The sequence below is a fragment of the Hyla sarda genome, chromosome 1, assembly GCF_029499605.1.
Source record: "Hyla sarda isolate aHylSar1 chromosome 1, aHylSar1.hap1, whole genome shotgun sequence".
In the NCBI taxonomy this organism is placed as follows: Eukaryota; Metazoa; Chordata; class Amphibia; order Anura; family Hylidae; genus Hyla; species Hyla sarda.
In genome coordinates, this window is record NC_079189.1 from 481,253,423 (window position 1) to 481,267,421 (window position 13,999).

The following is a 13,999-nucleotide window of genomic DNA, read 5'->3' on the forward strand; positions in this document are numbered from 1 at the left end:
ATTCCTTGCACAGGCCCTGTATGTATGGCCATGATAAGTGACCATGGAAAGTGCAGCATGTTGGATCTTCTCCATAACGCCTTATTAATAAGCAATAGCTATGGAAAAGGATTTAGAAGTTGTACAGTTGTCATAGAGCTGCATCTATCGCAAGTCACTTGTAATGAGAAATTATAGTGACCCTAATGACAATCTTGTCATCTATTGAAAACAAGTGTTGTTGTCATGACCTGTGTAACATATAGACTACAATTAATGTGTAGTTTAAATATTCAGACCAATATGCAATGTCTGGTTTATAATTCAGACCTGCATGTAGTGTCTATTTCAATATGCAGACCATATTAAAACAAACTTAATATGCAGACCACATCAAATAACCTTATAAAAATTCATACCACATCTGGTATCCAGTTAAAATATGAAATGCTCCTATGGTGTCCACTTAAATATATTCACAGGAAGGACCAAATAAATGATCAGATACTGTATTGGGAGCCTAGATGACTATGCAAACGTACACCTAGCTTAAAGGGCAAGTAAGAAAAACTCGACACTAAATATGACCCAGCTTGTTGACTTTACCAATCACTCAGCACATTATATCCATCAATCACCAGTACAATGAAAACATACTGCAATAACCAAAAACTACACATATATTTCGAAGGCCTATCACTTTAGTTTAGGAGTGGCACTGAGCTTGATTCCTAAACATCCAAATATGTTTTATCCAAATAAAGTTAATTTCATTCTTTAGTATTAAAATGCATGGAATCTTTGAAATTTCTGTCAGTCATGAACTTTAGCTTCCAACTTATATCATCAGGCCTTTCTAATTTACTAACAACTATGATTTAGGCCATGTTTACACACAGTAAAATTGTCCTCTTTTTTTTATAACCGTGAAATGACCATAAAAAGTTTTACAGTAGGAGAACTGTTAAAAATTTGCAGATTTTTTTTATAATATTGTGGCCCATTGTTGTCAATATAAAAAATGGATTTTATTTCAATCTGCATGTCCTTTATGTTTTTTAAAAATTGCTAAAATAACTAAATTGGTTTTAAAATGGCAAAAAAATCATCAGAAAAATGAAGAAAGGACCTCCCAACTTTTGCTGAGAGCCACACCCACTAATCACATAATTAGCCACACCCATAGCCACACCCCCATCATGCCTGCACATGCAGAAGGGGAATTCCTCTTTAACGGCAATAACATTGTCAGTCTGTCATCTAAGTTTAGGAGGACGTCCTATACAGGTGACAGACTGACAACAACCCCCATCATTACCACAATAGACCACATAAGTGATTACATACAGTTATATTAGGTGACGTTTTCTCTCATAGGAGTTGGTCACTTTTCTTTTTCTTCTCCATCTTGCCCAGACCGTCATGATAGATTTTTTCCAGCTATGACTCCTCTCTGCAGAACCTGTTGGAAAAAAACGTTTCAGGCTCCGCATTTTTCCAAGACATATAATGCCCTAAACTATAATAATGTCCACCTTGGTGTCCCACATAGTAAAGTGGGTAGGTAAGTGGGTGGGGGAAGAGTCAGTAAGTTCCACCCAATAGGAAGTGAGGTCTCTCCTGTAGGCAGACAGGGTCTTTCAGGTAGTTTCTCCCATCACATAGGTGCCCTGAGTAGGTAGGGCCCCTCCAGAGAGAGTTGCCCCTGTAGGTAAATTCCCCTGATAGGTGTCTCCTATATAAAAACCCCTATATAAGCTATATAGGTAGTAGGTAGCGCCCTATTAGCTTCTAGTTAGTCCCCATATTAGCTAGGCAGGAACGTAGTAGATAATCCCCTAGTTATGCAGCAGATGTACACAACATTAAATAGGCAGCAGTTCCCCACATTAGGTAAGCAGCAGTTTTCCCCATATCAAGTAGGCAGCAGTCCCCCACATTAAAGGGGTACTCTAGCGCTAAACATCCTATCCCATATCAAAAGCATAGGGGATAATGTAACAGCTACCCAGGTAGAAAGAGGGTTTGAGCCGTTGATGACGTCCTTTTCCCTGCAAGCTGCTGCGTCAAAGTAAAGCTGGTATAATCCTATTCACGATATCCAGAGGGAGAGTCAGGTTTAGCTGTAAAAAGAGCAGAGTAGTATTCCCAAATAATCCCCTTTCAAGAACGAGACAAGGCTACGTTTGTAGGGTCAAGAAGAGCTCTTTATTGTGGAACAAGTGTCTTCTTTTATAGGAAGGACATCACAGGGGGAAGGGTCAGTAAAAACAATACAGGTGACAGGTAGTTTGGGAGATAATCCAACAAAGGTAATCCAGGTGACAGGTAGTCTGTGAGATAATCCAATAAAGGCAATACAGGTGACAGATAGTCTGGGAGATAATCCAACAAAGGTAATTAGCTCTCCCTATTCAGTGCCTTGGGTGCAAAAGGTGAATTGTGCACAGAAAGTGTATGAAAACAGTAAATAAAAGTATTTTAACTCTGAGCTATATGTCACTGGACAACATAAACTGAGGGGTACAAATAGTGATGTCCTAAAGTCCATTCAAGTAGGTAGGGTGACTCTAGGATCCGTCACAGTGCTCCCCCTTTTAAAACAGCAGACCCGGTGCGATCCCAACGGATCCACTTGGGGCTGTCTGGGCTTCAACCACCAGACGCAGTTGTCCTGGTCCTCCTCTTGGTTGGGGTGTGCGGCAACAATGTAATCCAACACCAGCAAACCCTGTATGAAGCTTACTGGGGCTCCCCTCAGAAAATGTTTCTGCTTTTCCCCCCCTCCCCGGCCAGGGGAGGAGGAAGGCCTGGCCTGGCCCGTAGTCTTTGGGAAGGAGGCTAGCTTCCGAACCCCTCCCAAGCAACACTTCACAAAGGAAAACTCCATCTGTCACCAGTTGAAGGGGCAGGGGGCCGACTGCTTCCTCACTCGGTTGCAATATCTGCCACTGAGGAGCTGCACCGACTGTGCCAACCCCTGTACCATTCCACAGCCGCTGGGGATCCGGGTCAACCATCTGGGATCCTGACTGGACCGATGCAGGGGCCACAGTCCCATCTGTAACTGCAGACCTGTCGGCAGTCTTCAGTGCTAGGCAGATTGTAGCAAAACTCTGCCCTGATGCTGGCACTTCAGCCGGAGAAGTGATCACTAGGTGGAGAGGAAGGTCGACTACCTTCTCACCTGTTTGCAATGTCTGGTGCTGGGGAGGTAAACCGACCACTCCATCTCCCAATATGGAATTTTGCAGTGGGGAAGCTGCACCAACTGTGCTTTCACCAGGACCGTTAAACAGCAGCTGCGGATCCAGGCCGACTGCCTGCGATCCCGGCTGTACCAGTGTAGGGATCACGGTTCCCTCTGTAGCTGCAGTATTCGTTGAGCAGAGTATAGTAGGACTCTGCCCATAAGCCGGCACTTCAGCCAGGGCTGTGCTCATTAGGTGGAGAGGGAGGTCAACTGCCTCCTCATCTGGTTGCAACCTCTTGCGCTGGGGAGATGAGGCCGACCGCTCCATCTCCCGGCGTAAAATTCTCCATCTGGGGAGCCGCACCGTCGGTGCTTGCTCCTGTGCTGTTAAACAGTCTCTGTGGATCCAGGCCAACTGCCTGCTATCCAGGGTGGACTGGTACAGGGATCACTGACCCCTCTGTAGCTGTAGAGCTGGCACTGGTGTCTGATGCTGGACAGAGTGTAGCAGAACTCAGCCCTAATGCCAGGGCTTCCACCCTGGATGGTGGCTATCACCCCCCCTCCCATAGACTTGCATTGAGGGGGTGGGGCATGGCGTCACGAGGGGGCAAAGCCGTAACATCACAATACTCCGTCCCCTACACCGCCAGTCATCAGCCACAGAGCGATCCTTGCTCTATTTAGCTGAAAACCAGGGGTGCTGCAGGAGAACTTGTGAGGGTCCCAGTGGTGGGATCCCTGCAATCTAACATCTTATCCCCTATCCTTCTGATAGGGAATAAGATGTTTAGCGCTGGAGTACCCCTTTAAGTAGGCAGTAGTTGTCCCACATTAGGTAGGCAGCAGTTCCCCCACATTAGACAGGCAGCAGTTTCCCCACATTAGGTAGGCAACAGTTCCCCACATTAGATAGGCACTAGTTCCCCCACATTAGATAGGCAGTAGTTCCCCCACATTAGGTAGGCAGCAGATCTCCCCCACATTAGAAAGGCAGCGGTTTCCCCACATTAAATAAGCAGGCAGAACTTCCCCCACATTAGATAGACAGCAAGCAGTCCCCTTTATTAGGTAGACAACACTTCCCCCACATTAGATAAGCCGTAGTCCCCCACATTAGGTAGGCAGCAATCCCTCCACATTAGATAGGCAACAGTCCCCCACATTAGGAAGGCAGCAGTATGCCCACCCAAGGGAGGCAGCAGTACTGACATTCACAACAACCCCCCCCCCCCCCCCCATAACAGCAATTACAGTAGGAATGAGAAGGCGGCACTCACCACTCGTGAAGACTTTCTTTATTGCTTCAATGTACTTCATGTACAAGCAAGGACAGCTAGACAGACGGGGCGATAGCTGGGACGGCTAACATTTCATGTGATTCAACACGAAGCGGTAGCCATCCCAGCTATCGTCCCCGGTCTTTCCAGGCATCCTTGCTTGTACTTGAAGTAAATTGAAGCAATAAAGAAAGAGTCTTCACAAGTGGTGAGTGCCACCTTCTCATTTCTACTGTAATTACTGTTCAAGACCTGCCAGTCTTTACGCTGAGCACCACTAGCATGGTTTTCCCTTGTCCTGCTTCTCATACCTGCGATTCCTATTTATTGTTCGGAGTGTACGTGATGTGCTGGTCTGTCTTCTCTCCAGTGATCTAGTTAACCCCCCCCCCATAACATCGCAGCCCCCAGACTGCCTGCGCTGCCACACGCCTGCCTACCGAGCTTAACTTTTGTTGTTTATGTCCTCTTCCCCTGTCAGCTTCCTCTGTCAGCCAAATCATCTCTTCTTTCCTATTCTTTCCTCTGCACTCGGGAGTCTGATGGGGTCACTATTGCGCCGGTACACAGAGAAAGGACAGGCAGGACAGTCCCAAACAAATAAAGTGCACAGGTGCAGTCAAGCAACTCGGCTGAACTATGGCTGAAAATGGCTACATGTTGGTAGCCAAAACATGCATCACTGGATTTTTGGCTGAAAATAACAGGTAGTTTTACTTTACCACTACGTTGGAGTGCTGCAGGTAATTTTTTCTATTGTAGATAGATGGATAGATAGATAGATAGATAGATATATAGCTGTTCACTCAGGCCTTCCTCCCAGCAGGTTAGGCCATGTAAACCTCCACACTCTGCTCTTCCCATAGCAGGACTCCTATGTGGTGGGGGTTGGTCATAGGTATCATCATCTGGCACATACTGAGATAACAATTTACCCAAGTCAGTACCTAGTAATACATTTGTAGGCAGGTTATCAGCCACCCCAACATCTCTGAGACCCTTCCCCGCTCCCCAGTCCAAATACACCCGTGCCATTGGCAATGCAGGACGTACTCCTCCAATTCCTCCGACTGCTAAAGTCTGTCCCAAAATTAAGTCCTTAGAACTCACCAGCTCTGGCTGCACAAGAGTCACATCTGCACCAGTGTCTCGCAGTCCGACAGTTAACCGACCGTTTACTGTAAATGGTTGCATATTATTCAAATTGGCACTACCCTTGGCTCGGGAAACAAACAAAACAGAAGGTGGTAATCCTGAGGGACGCCCAGCTCCAGTGGAGGGTCTAAGCGGTAATCCTGAGGGAAGCCCCTCAACGGTAGATGGTGTAGGCCTCCTTTTCTCCGGGCACGTAGAACTAAGATGCCCCACTTTATTGCAAACATAACATGTGCGGTTATCCCAAGGTATAGCAGTGCTATCAGCTCCCGCTCTCCTTGGCGTAGAAGCTGGTGCATAAGAAGGCACAGTAGGCTGGGTGATGGGTGGTTGTGGTGCAGTGGTCCTCCATCCTTTGGTAAATCCTCTGACTCGGTCTGTGGATGCCCGGTTGGTGGTGTGGAAATCTGCCATCTCCCCAGCGTCAAATGCTATTTTGGGTTCCCGGTCCAGCAGCCATTCCTGTACGTCTGCAGGACAGAGCTGTAAAAACTGCTCCTTGATGATTAGATCCACCAGGCTTTCAAAGTTGTTAATCTCCAGCCCTCTGGTCCACTGTCCAAATGCGGTGGTCAGGTTTCCCACAAGAGCGGTGTAACTTTCGGTAGATTTCTTCTGCAAAGTCCTGAATTTCTTTCAGTACACCTCAGGGGTAAGGTTGTACCGTTTCTGCAGAGCAGCCTTAATGGCATCATAGTCCTGGTCAGATTCTGCTGGTAACTCTGCAAATGCTTCCAGTGCTGGACCTCTGAGACCAGGGGTGAGGTACTTTGCCCATTGGCCTCTCGGCAGCTGAAATTGGCGGCAGACTTTTTCAAAACTGCGCAGAAAAATATCCAGATCCCCATCTTTGTCCAGGGTTGGAAAGTTCTCTGCCCGGGGTCTGGGTGCAGAAGAGTCTCTTGTGCCAACAGTGATAGGGGAGGCAGTCCTCCTTTCCAACTCTGCCAGTCTCAGTCCATGTTCTCTGGCCGCCTGCCTCTCCTCTCTCTCTCAGCCTGGCGTTCTGTGGCTTGGCGATCTGCGGCCTCTCTTTCTCTCTCAGCCTGGCGTTCTGCGGCCTCTGTTTCTCTCTCAGCCTGCCACTTTGCTCGCTCCTCATATTGGTGAATTAGCTGCAGCCGTACATTAATGTCCGTAGAGTCCACATATTTTAAAACAGTTTGCATATAATATTCCAAGGGATCTGTAGATTGTGCTGCATCATTGAGGACAGCCGCAGGTATCTCCTCAGTAATCCGGCCTTCCGCAGCAGTATTGCAGGCCCTCTGGGAAGCTTGTTGTATATCATAGTCCTCCAATGCTTGTATAAGTTCCTCTTTTTTCCCCCGACAGGGAATCAGTCGTTCTCGGCAAAGCTGCTCCAGAGCACTCTTGTTCTGTGCTTGGTATGCATCCATCATGCAGTCCAGGCAGACAAAAGATAGGACAGAAAAACAAAGAAGGGGGGGTCTGTTGTGGTGAAACTTATTTAAATGTACTGAGTTCCGCCTTTGGAAATTGAAGACAATTTCTTTTAGTGCCTGGATTCGCAAATCTAGCACACTAAAATCTGGTAAAATATCCCACCGCTATGCCACCAGTTTGTCACGAACCGAGATGTGCGGGTGGTAGGATTATCTCTAAAATCACTATTTTTCTACACTAGACCGAAAATAATGATAAAAAATCCCTCTTACATCACCCAATTAAATGATATCGCTGCCACCACCTGCCTGTTTTAAGCCGACAGGAAGCTATCAATCCAATCTGGATATGCTACAATTCCCAAATATAATCTACTATCCCCAGTAGTATATAAAAACAGGAAAAAGATGAATCCAAATCTATAATGTAGCCGAACAGGTAAGTACATTTAAGACTATAACTTCAATCTCCTCAAGGGCAATGTAAGTCCGTTTTACCAGACATAAGGCAGTACTTAATAAATGAATGATTTATTATGAAAGAAAAATATTCACAGTACATGTAAAAATGGATGATAACAAGACAAAGTTTCATCACATAGAAAATAAAATAAAAGGGAAAAAAGATAGAGTCCTTACTTACAAAAGTTAGAGAGTTCCATTCCATGGTGTCTGGTAGGAAATTACTTCTGGCATCAAAAATTAGATCTTGTCCCCATGCAAGCGCCCCTAGTCCCCCCAGGTCTGTAGCGTTATACCCTGCTATGGACATGTGATCCCTCTATGTTCAGCCCCTGGGCAGGACAAGGAGGAGAGATAGATGCTGCCCACTTCCTCATGATAACTTTATGCCCAAAGACTAGGAAATTACCCCTAACTTTTATCATGTCAGATACCCACATCATTTTGTTATAATTGGGTTCTCCATCAAATCCTCTTTCTAAGGGTACCTGACATGACCCCCTTATTGTGTATAATTTACCCAGTGCATACAGTTCGGGCAAGGATCAATACACAAGGGTCATGTGAGGACTCATTTTAAAGGTATTATGATGGAGAATCTAACCGTATAATATAGGGCTGCATACATACTGCCCTGGTCCCCATATTTCATATTGGAAGACATGGCATTTACACAGGGAGAATTTGTCCTAAACATTTCTTTGATCTATTGACATCAGACCTAGGAGTCTGCTTGGCTGTGAAGGCGTCAAATTTACCATCCAGGCAAGCAGTGTCCATTAATTAGCACACTGAAAGTCATAGCTTAGACTGTCGTCTCCTGGCAGTTTGGATCAAAACACAAGGGATTCTTTGAAATGTTAAACTAACACAGCCAAGGGTAATTGGATTAAAAGTGTGCATACCGATGGACGTATATTACAAATGACAACAATCACCCTGCAACATGGATATATTTTGCCATGGTATATGACAATGCCCACATTATGTATTGAGGTGTATTGCACTTGAGGAGTTAGATATGATACCTAATTCCTTGATTCATGTAAGTCTTTAGGCTTCCTTTACACATGCTTTTTGCTAAACATTTTTTATGGCCTGAAAAAGTTGCAAAAAACTGCACCATCCATGATGAAGTTTTTGTGTCATTTATTCCGTAAAATAGTGCACATTAGTAGATGTTTTTTTTTGCTATATGCATTCCGTGACCCAAAAACCCCCACCCAAGACAAAAAAAGATGTCATGAACAAAAAATGTATACATACAAAAGTATGTATAGTATTTTTATATTTTATACTGACTCCCAGTTTACATCTAGAACCAGTGCTTTATGTGTTGTCCACTGCTTTTTTTTCCAGCAATTTTTTTTAATGAAAAAAGTCTTGTGTAAAATCTCATTTCATCCCCTATTTATAATACAAAACAAATTGTAATTTCTAATTTCAACTTTTTAAGCATTTTTTTCTGGGTCATTTGGAACATACATTTGTATTTAAAGGTACATGCCACCAATATTTTAATAAATATAACATGTGATATTTTTCTGAAGCTTCAAATCTAAGAATCTAATGGCCTAGATTTATAAAAGCTGCCTCAGATGCAGAACCTGCAAAAAGCAGTTTTTTACAAATATCATGTATCATGTAGTACAAATGTATCATGTAGTACAAAATGTAGTACAAATATCATGTAGTACAAATATCATGTTTGCTTAAAATTTTTAGACTTTTGGCTGGATCTGCAATATGTTCTGCCCTCATAAATGAAGTAAAGGAGCTGGGCGGGGGGTGTCATTGCAAGAAGAAGGCGTGGCCTCCCCTTGCAATAAAGGTACTACAATTTATGTCTGCAAGCGTAAGGAAATTGTAATAAACATTTCTGAGGCTTTTGCACCGATGTGTGCCTCTCAATTAATCTGGCAGGGGAGAAAGAGGCAGCACTTTACACAAGACTGGCAAATGAGTATGACAATTTTGGTAAATTCCCCCTATATGTGTTAGATTTGAAAAATGTTTGAAAAGACTCATGGATACTGTCATTAAAAGGGTACTCCACTGGCCAGCGTTCGGAAGTAAATGTTCTGAATGCCGTTTTCGCGCTGCGGGGGTCAGCCCTCATTGCAAATCTATGGGAGGGGGCATGACGGCCATCATGCCCCAACCCATAGACTTGCATTGAGGGGGCGTGGCCGTGACATCACAATGGATGTGGCCGACCCCTGCAGGGCGAAAACAGCATTCTGAACATTTGCTTCCGAACACTGGCCAGTGGAGTACTCCTTTAAATGCATGGCAAATGGAGTTCCGTTTTTAAAAAAAGACACACATTAGCCCTGATTTACTATTGATTCAGTCTGCACCAGAATTTGCGCCAGAATTGAAAAAAAAACTGACCAACGCTTCATTTTACCGAGAACACCTGCAAAGGACTGTGATCGTCAGTAAAAAGGGAGGGAAAAAAAAACAAAGAAAACTTCACTCCACTCTTAGTAAATCAGGGCGAATCTGTGTAACTCCCTAGGCATGTAAGACATATTTCCCTTCTATAGTTCACTTTAAGTACATTAAAGGGGTACTCCGGCGTGACAGCTGTCACACCCCCTCCACAGGCTTGTATTGAGGGGGCGGAGTGTGACATCACACGGTGGCGGAGCCGTGACATCATTACGCTCCGTCCCTGTGATCTCCAGTAATAAGACCCGAGGGGGCTGATTCTAATGGGGTGTGGCGTGGAAGATCAAAGGGGTCCCAGCGGCGGGACCCCTGTGATCAGGCATCTTATCCCCTATCCTTTGGATAGGGGATAAGATGTCTTAGCACCAGAGTACCCCTTTAACACCAATATTTTGCACCCAAAATTTTAAAGATTTAACACATTTTACAACTACTTTTATACATGTCCTATTTTCTAAAACCCTTTCAAAACTGTAAGGGGAGGTATATAAAAGGTCTAAAAACGTGATATTTGGGGCTTTACATATACCCACAAGGGCAAATTGAGACATGGCACCTTTGCTACGTAAGTATCCCAGTTGTTTGCTTTTCTGTGATAGCTTTTTGCATTCATATCAATCTCAAAGTTATTCTGGTTAAAAATAAATAAAACACAATAAACAATAGCGTTATGCTATAAGTTATAACAAATTTACTAGTTCAGTGTGGTTACCTATATTACCACTCTGCATGGCACCAAGCCCACTTGTTAATATGAAATGAATTGTACTGTTTCCAATTTATGACAGTCCATGTTTGCATGTTCGACAGGGACATCCAATATTGGTGTAAAAGGTTTAACTATCTTACATACATGGTTACCATGGTTCTATATAATAGATAACTTCTGCCACTTATTGTCCACTAACCAGGAAATACTGTAAGTATCATAAAGAATAAAACTTTCAAAAATGTCAGCTTGTCTCATTCTTAAACATTAAAGCAAATCTGATACCTGATTCCAGTTGTTATTTTCTACATTGCAGGCTTCATACAATCAATCAATCAATGATATGTTTAATCCATATGTCCTACGTACGCCAAAAGTCAAAAAAGGAAACATAGTAAACTGTTCACTGCAAACAGCAAGTTGTGGGGAGAGTAACAATAATAATAATAACAATCATTGTTTACCATTATTATGATATTTTACCCCCTCACTGATCAGAACTTTGGTGTTCCGGGTAGATCTTAGTTTGCTTATGGATAATTTGCCAATCATGCTATGATTACAGGAGTATGAGATATGGCATGTCTAATAAATGATATATGAGAAGCAAGCAATGACATATTTCCATTCTCCTATGTTTTAAGCATTCTTCCAGGAGATATGAATAACTTATCTCAATCTCATCTCCAATAAGCCACACAGACCTGACAAATAATACATATAAATGAAAAGGAATAACATTTCTATTATAAGATGTTGCTACGCTTCAGCATTCCCTGGTTTACCTTGCTCTAGTCGGTAGAAAACTTGGTCCATTCCCAGGCGTGTCAGTTATTTACGAATATCTTCAAGTTTCATTCTTGCCAATTCATTTCCCACCCAGCCTAGAAAGGGCAGCTTGTAGCCCGACATTTTGGCTAGTGTGCTTGGAAAGCAATAAAATGGAAGTAACTTTTAGGTAGTCTAGCTCCTTAATGCTAGATGTCACGAGCTGATGCTGCTGCATGTTCTGAAAAGCAGAGGCTGATTTCCATTCTATCTCAGCAGCCCTTCGGTTCAATGTATTCCATAGATGAGAAGCGGTTGTGCAGCCTGTCTGAAATCCTCTTCAGAAGGACATTGAAATTCACAGGCAGTACAGGCTTCACAGGGTATTCCCACACCATACACAGCCATGCGTTTCTAAAATGTACCTCTCCCACTTTATTGATCACTGTCAGCATTCAGCCTTTATTTCATTCCAATTAGCACTCTTATGGCAGCCAGACTTCATGGTGATCCCAATTTGTGTCCTTCAGTCTCGTCCGTGAACATATCAATGAAAAACATATAAAGCACGTCACTTTCCTTAGATTGTCTGGCCCACTATAAAATTCAATTGAAAAGAACTTAAGGATTGATTGTGCATGTAAAAGGATGCCACTCACCGTCCGCAGCCTCTGTCAGCACTACTGAGCGCTAAGACACATTCAGATTCCAATTACTTAGTGGATGTTGCTCATCCACAGGTGTATAACTACAAGGATTCAGAGAAAGCCATATTTACTGGGCCCAACACCCATATAATCATATTAGATGCTGCATTATAAAACAATAGTCTACGGTGTCACACTATTATTCACCAGGATTTAAGAAGTTCTGCCGAGCATTGGGGACAAAACATTCTTACCTAATACAATTTACTGTGTAAGCTACACAGACAGCAGTGTACACTATTTTTACGTTACTATGTTAGTCATGACTGATTTTATAGAACTACACAATCTAGTGTATAAGTCAATGCCCAGAGCTTGTACTAGGCATAGTTGGCCATTACTAAGAATATCTTGTCACCTTCATGCTACTAAAATGTTATACAGGGGTTGAGCAAAATAACTACAAAATAACTAGAACTGCCCTATTTTTACATAGTCAAGATTAACTCTTCCTGTAGCTTATATCACTTTTGATAAATGTTATTGTTACAGTGCTGTTTTAAAAATCTTTTTATTCCAGAAATTTGTCAGACATGACAGAGGTCCAAAGGGGAATGATTGTTGTTGGGGTCTGGTAGGGTTGTCTGTGACCCGAGTTCTTGAGATGATGGGTGTGTCAAGGTCTAGCTTTTCCTTGAGCATATCTTAGCATGCAATGACCACAGCAAAATGTCTGCAAACAGAAGTAGCTGTGGTTAAAAGTCAAAGTTTAGGGTGAGGGGCAATGTAGAGCTGAATGCCTGTTTAGGGCATTTGCATTAGTATTAGTATCAGGTGTACACTTCTTAAAGGTAATATCTATGGAAGAGCTGCAATAGCCAGACATATGTTAATACCAAAAAATGTCAAGTTTAATGGTGCTACGATCACAAAACATGGAGGTATGGAAATATGAGGTTTTGGCTAATGAGTCTAGATTTCACAATTTTTTCTACTTATAGACATGCTTATGTCTGGAGATCACCAGATCTATAATATTGATTGCCGTAAACTCACTTTCAAGTACGATGGGAGTTTCTGTTTGGTTTGGGTTGTGATATCAAGGCACTCTTTGGACCTGATAATAACCGAACAACTCATCCCATGGTCTAGAATTGTTTCTAGAATTGTTTCCAGATAGTGATACAATCTTCCAGGATGACAGTACTCTTTTTAACACTGCTTAGTGCACTGGATCTTGGTTCAAGGAGCATGAAAATGAAGTAAAATATCTACCAAGGCCACCCAGTTACCAGACTTTGTCACCAGTCACCTGACCTTTGTAAAAATATGGCAATGTCAAGTAGAGTCTTTCTATGACTAGGACATTCATTGTCCCCATTTACTGAAAAAAAAAAAGATAAAGGGTCTGATTTAGTGTGTCCTTTTTTTTAGAGTTATGTAGTAAGTACTTAGCTATTACACTTCTATCAATATTCCCAATTAACACCATTCAATCAATCAATCAATAATTAATGTCCTATTCATAGGACCGACAAGGAATGAACATTACCCATTTAATAAAAGGAAGTGGGATCAGCAGTATATAACCTACTGAGTGTCCAGGAACAATTCTACATACACCAGCCTAGTTAAACTTGAGCCACCAAATATAGGCTATGAACTTGCATTTGGGACACCTGAAGGAAATAAAACCGTTGCACTGCATATTACAGTTTGGTTTTGCTGAAAATACTCTAGCAGTAGTGCATGTTCATACCATTATTAACAAGAGCAATGATGTACCCATTAACGCTATTTATTTTTGCCTTTCACATTTGTCACTTTCATCATCTCAATGTCTTTTTCATTATTTCAATAATCTGTAATGATATGTTCTTTTCCTGAATCAATGGCAAGACCAATCTGTTCTCCAATATGTATCTCAATGCAGATGAAAACGTCCC

The 13,999-nt window shown here is 42.7% G+C and overlaps 1 protein-coding gene across 1 annotated transcript in view; it reads right to left on the minus strand.

Annotated features, from left to right (window-relative positions):
• CTXN3 (cortexin 3) overlaps positions 1–12,033 on the minus strand; it is a 46,844-nt gene extending 34,811 nt beyond the window's left edge. The window contains exon 1 of the mRNA XM_056552367.1: positions 11,424–12,033. Within this exon, the coding sequence (XP_056408342.1) occupies positions 11,424–11,454 (31 nt within the window). The 5' untranslated portion in view covers positions 11,455–12,033. The remainder of the gene's footprint in view (positions 1–11,423) is intronic.
• Positions 12,034–13,999: the final 1,966 nt, after the last annotated feature.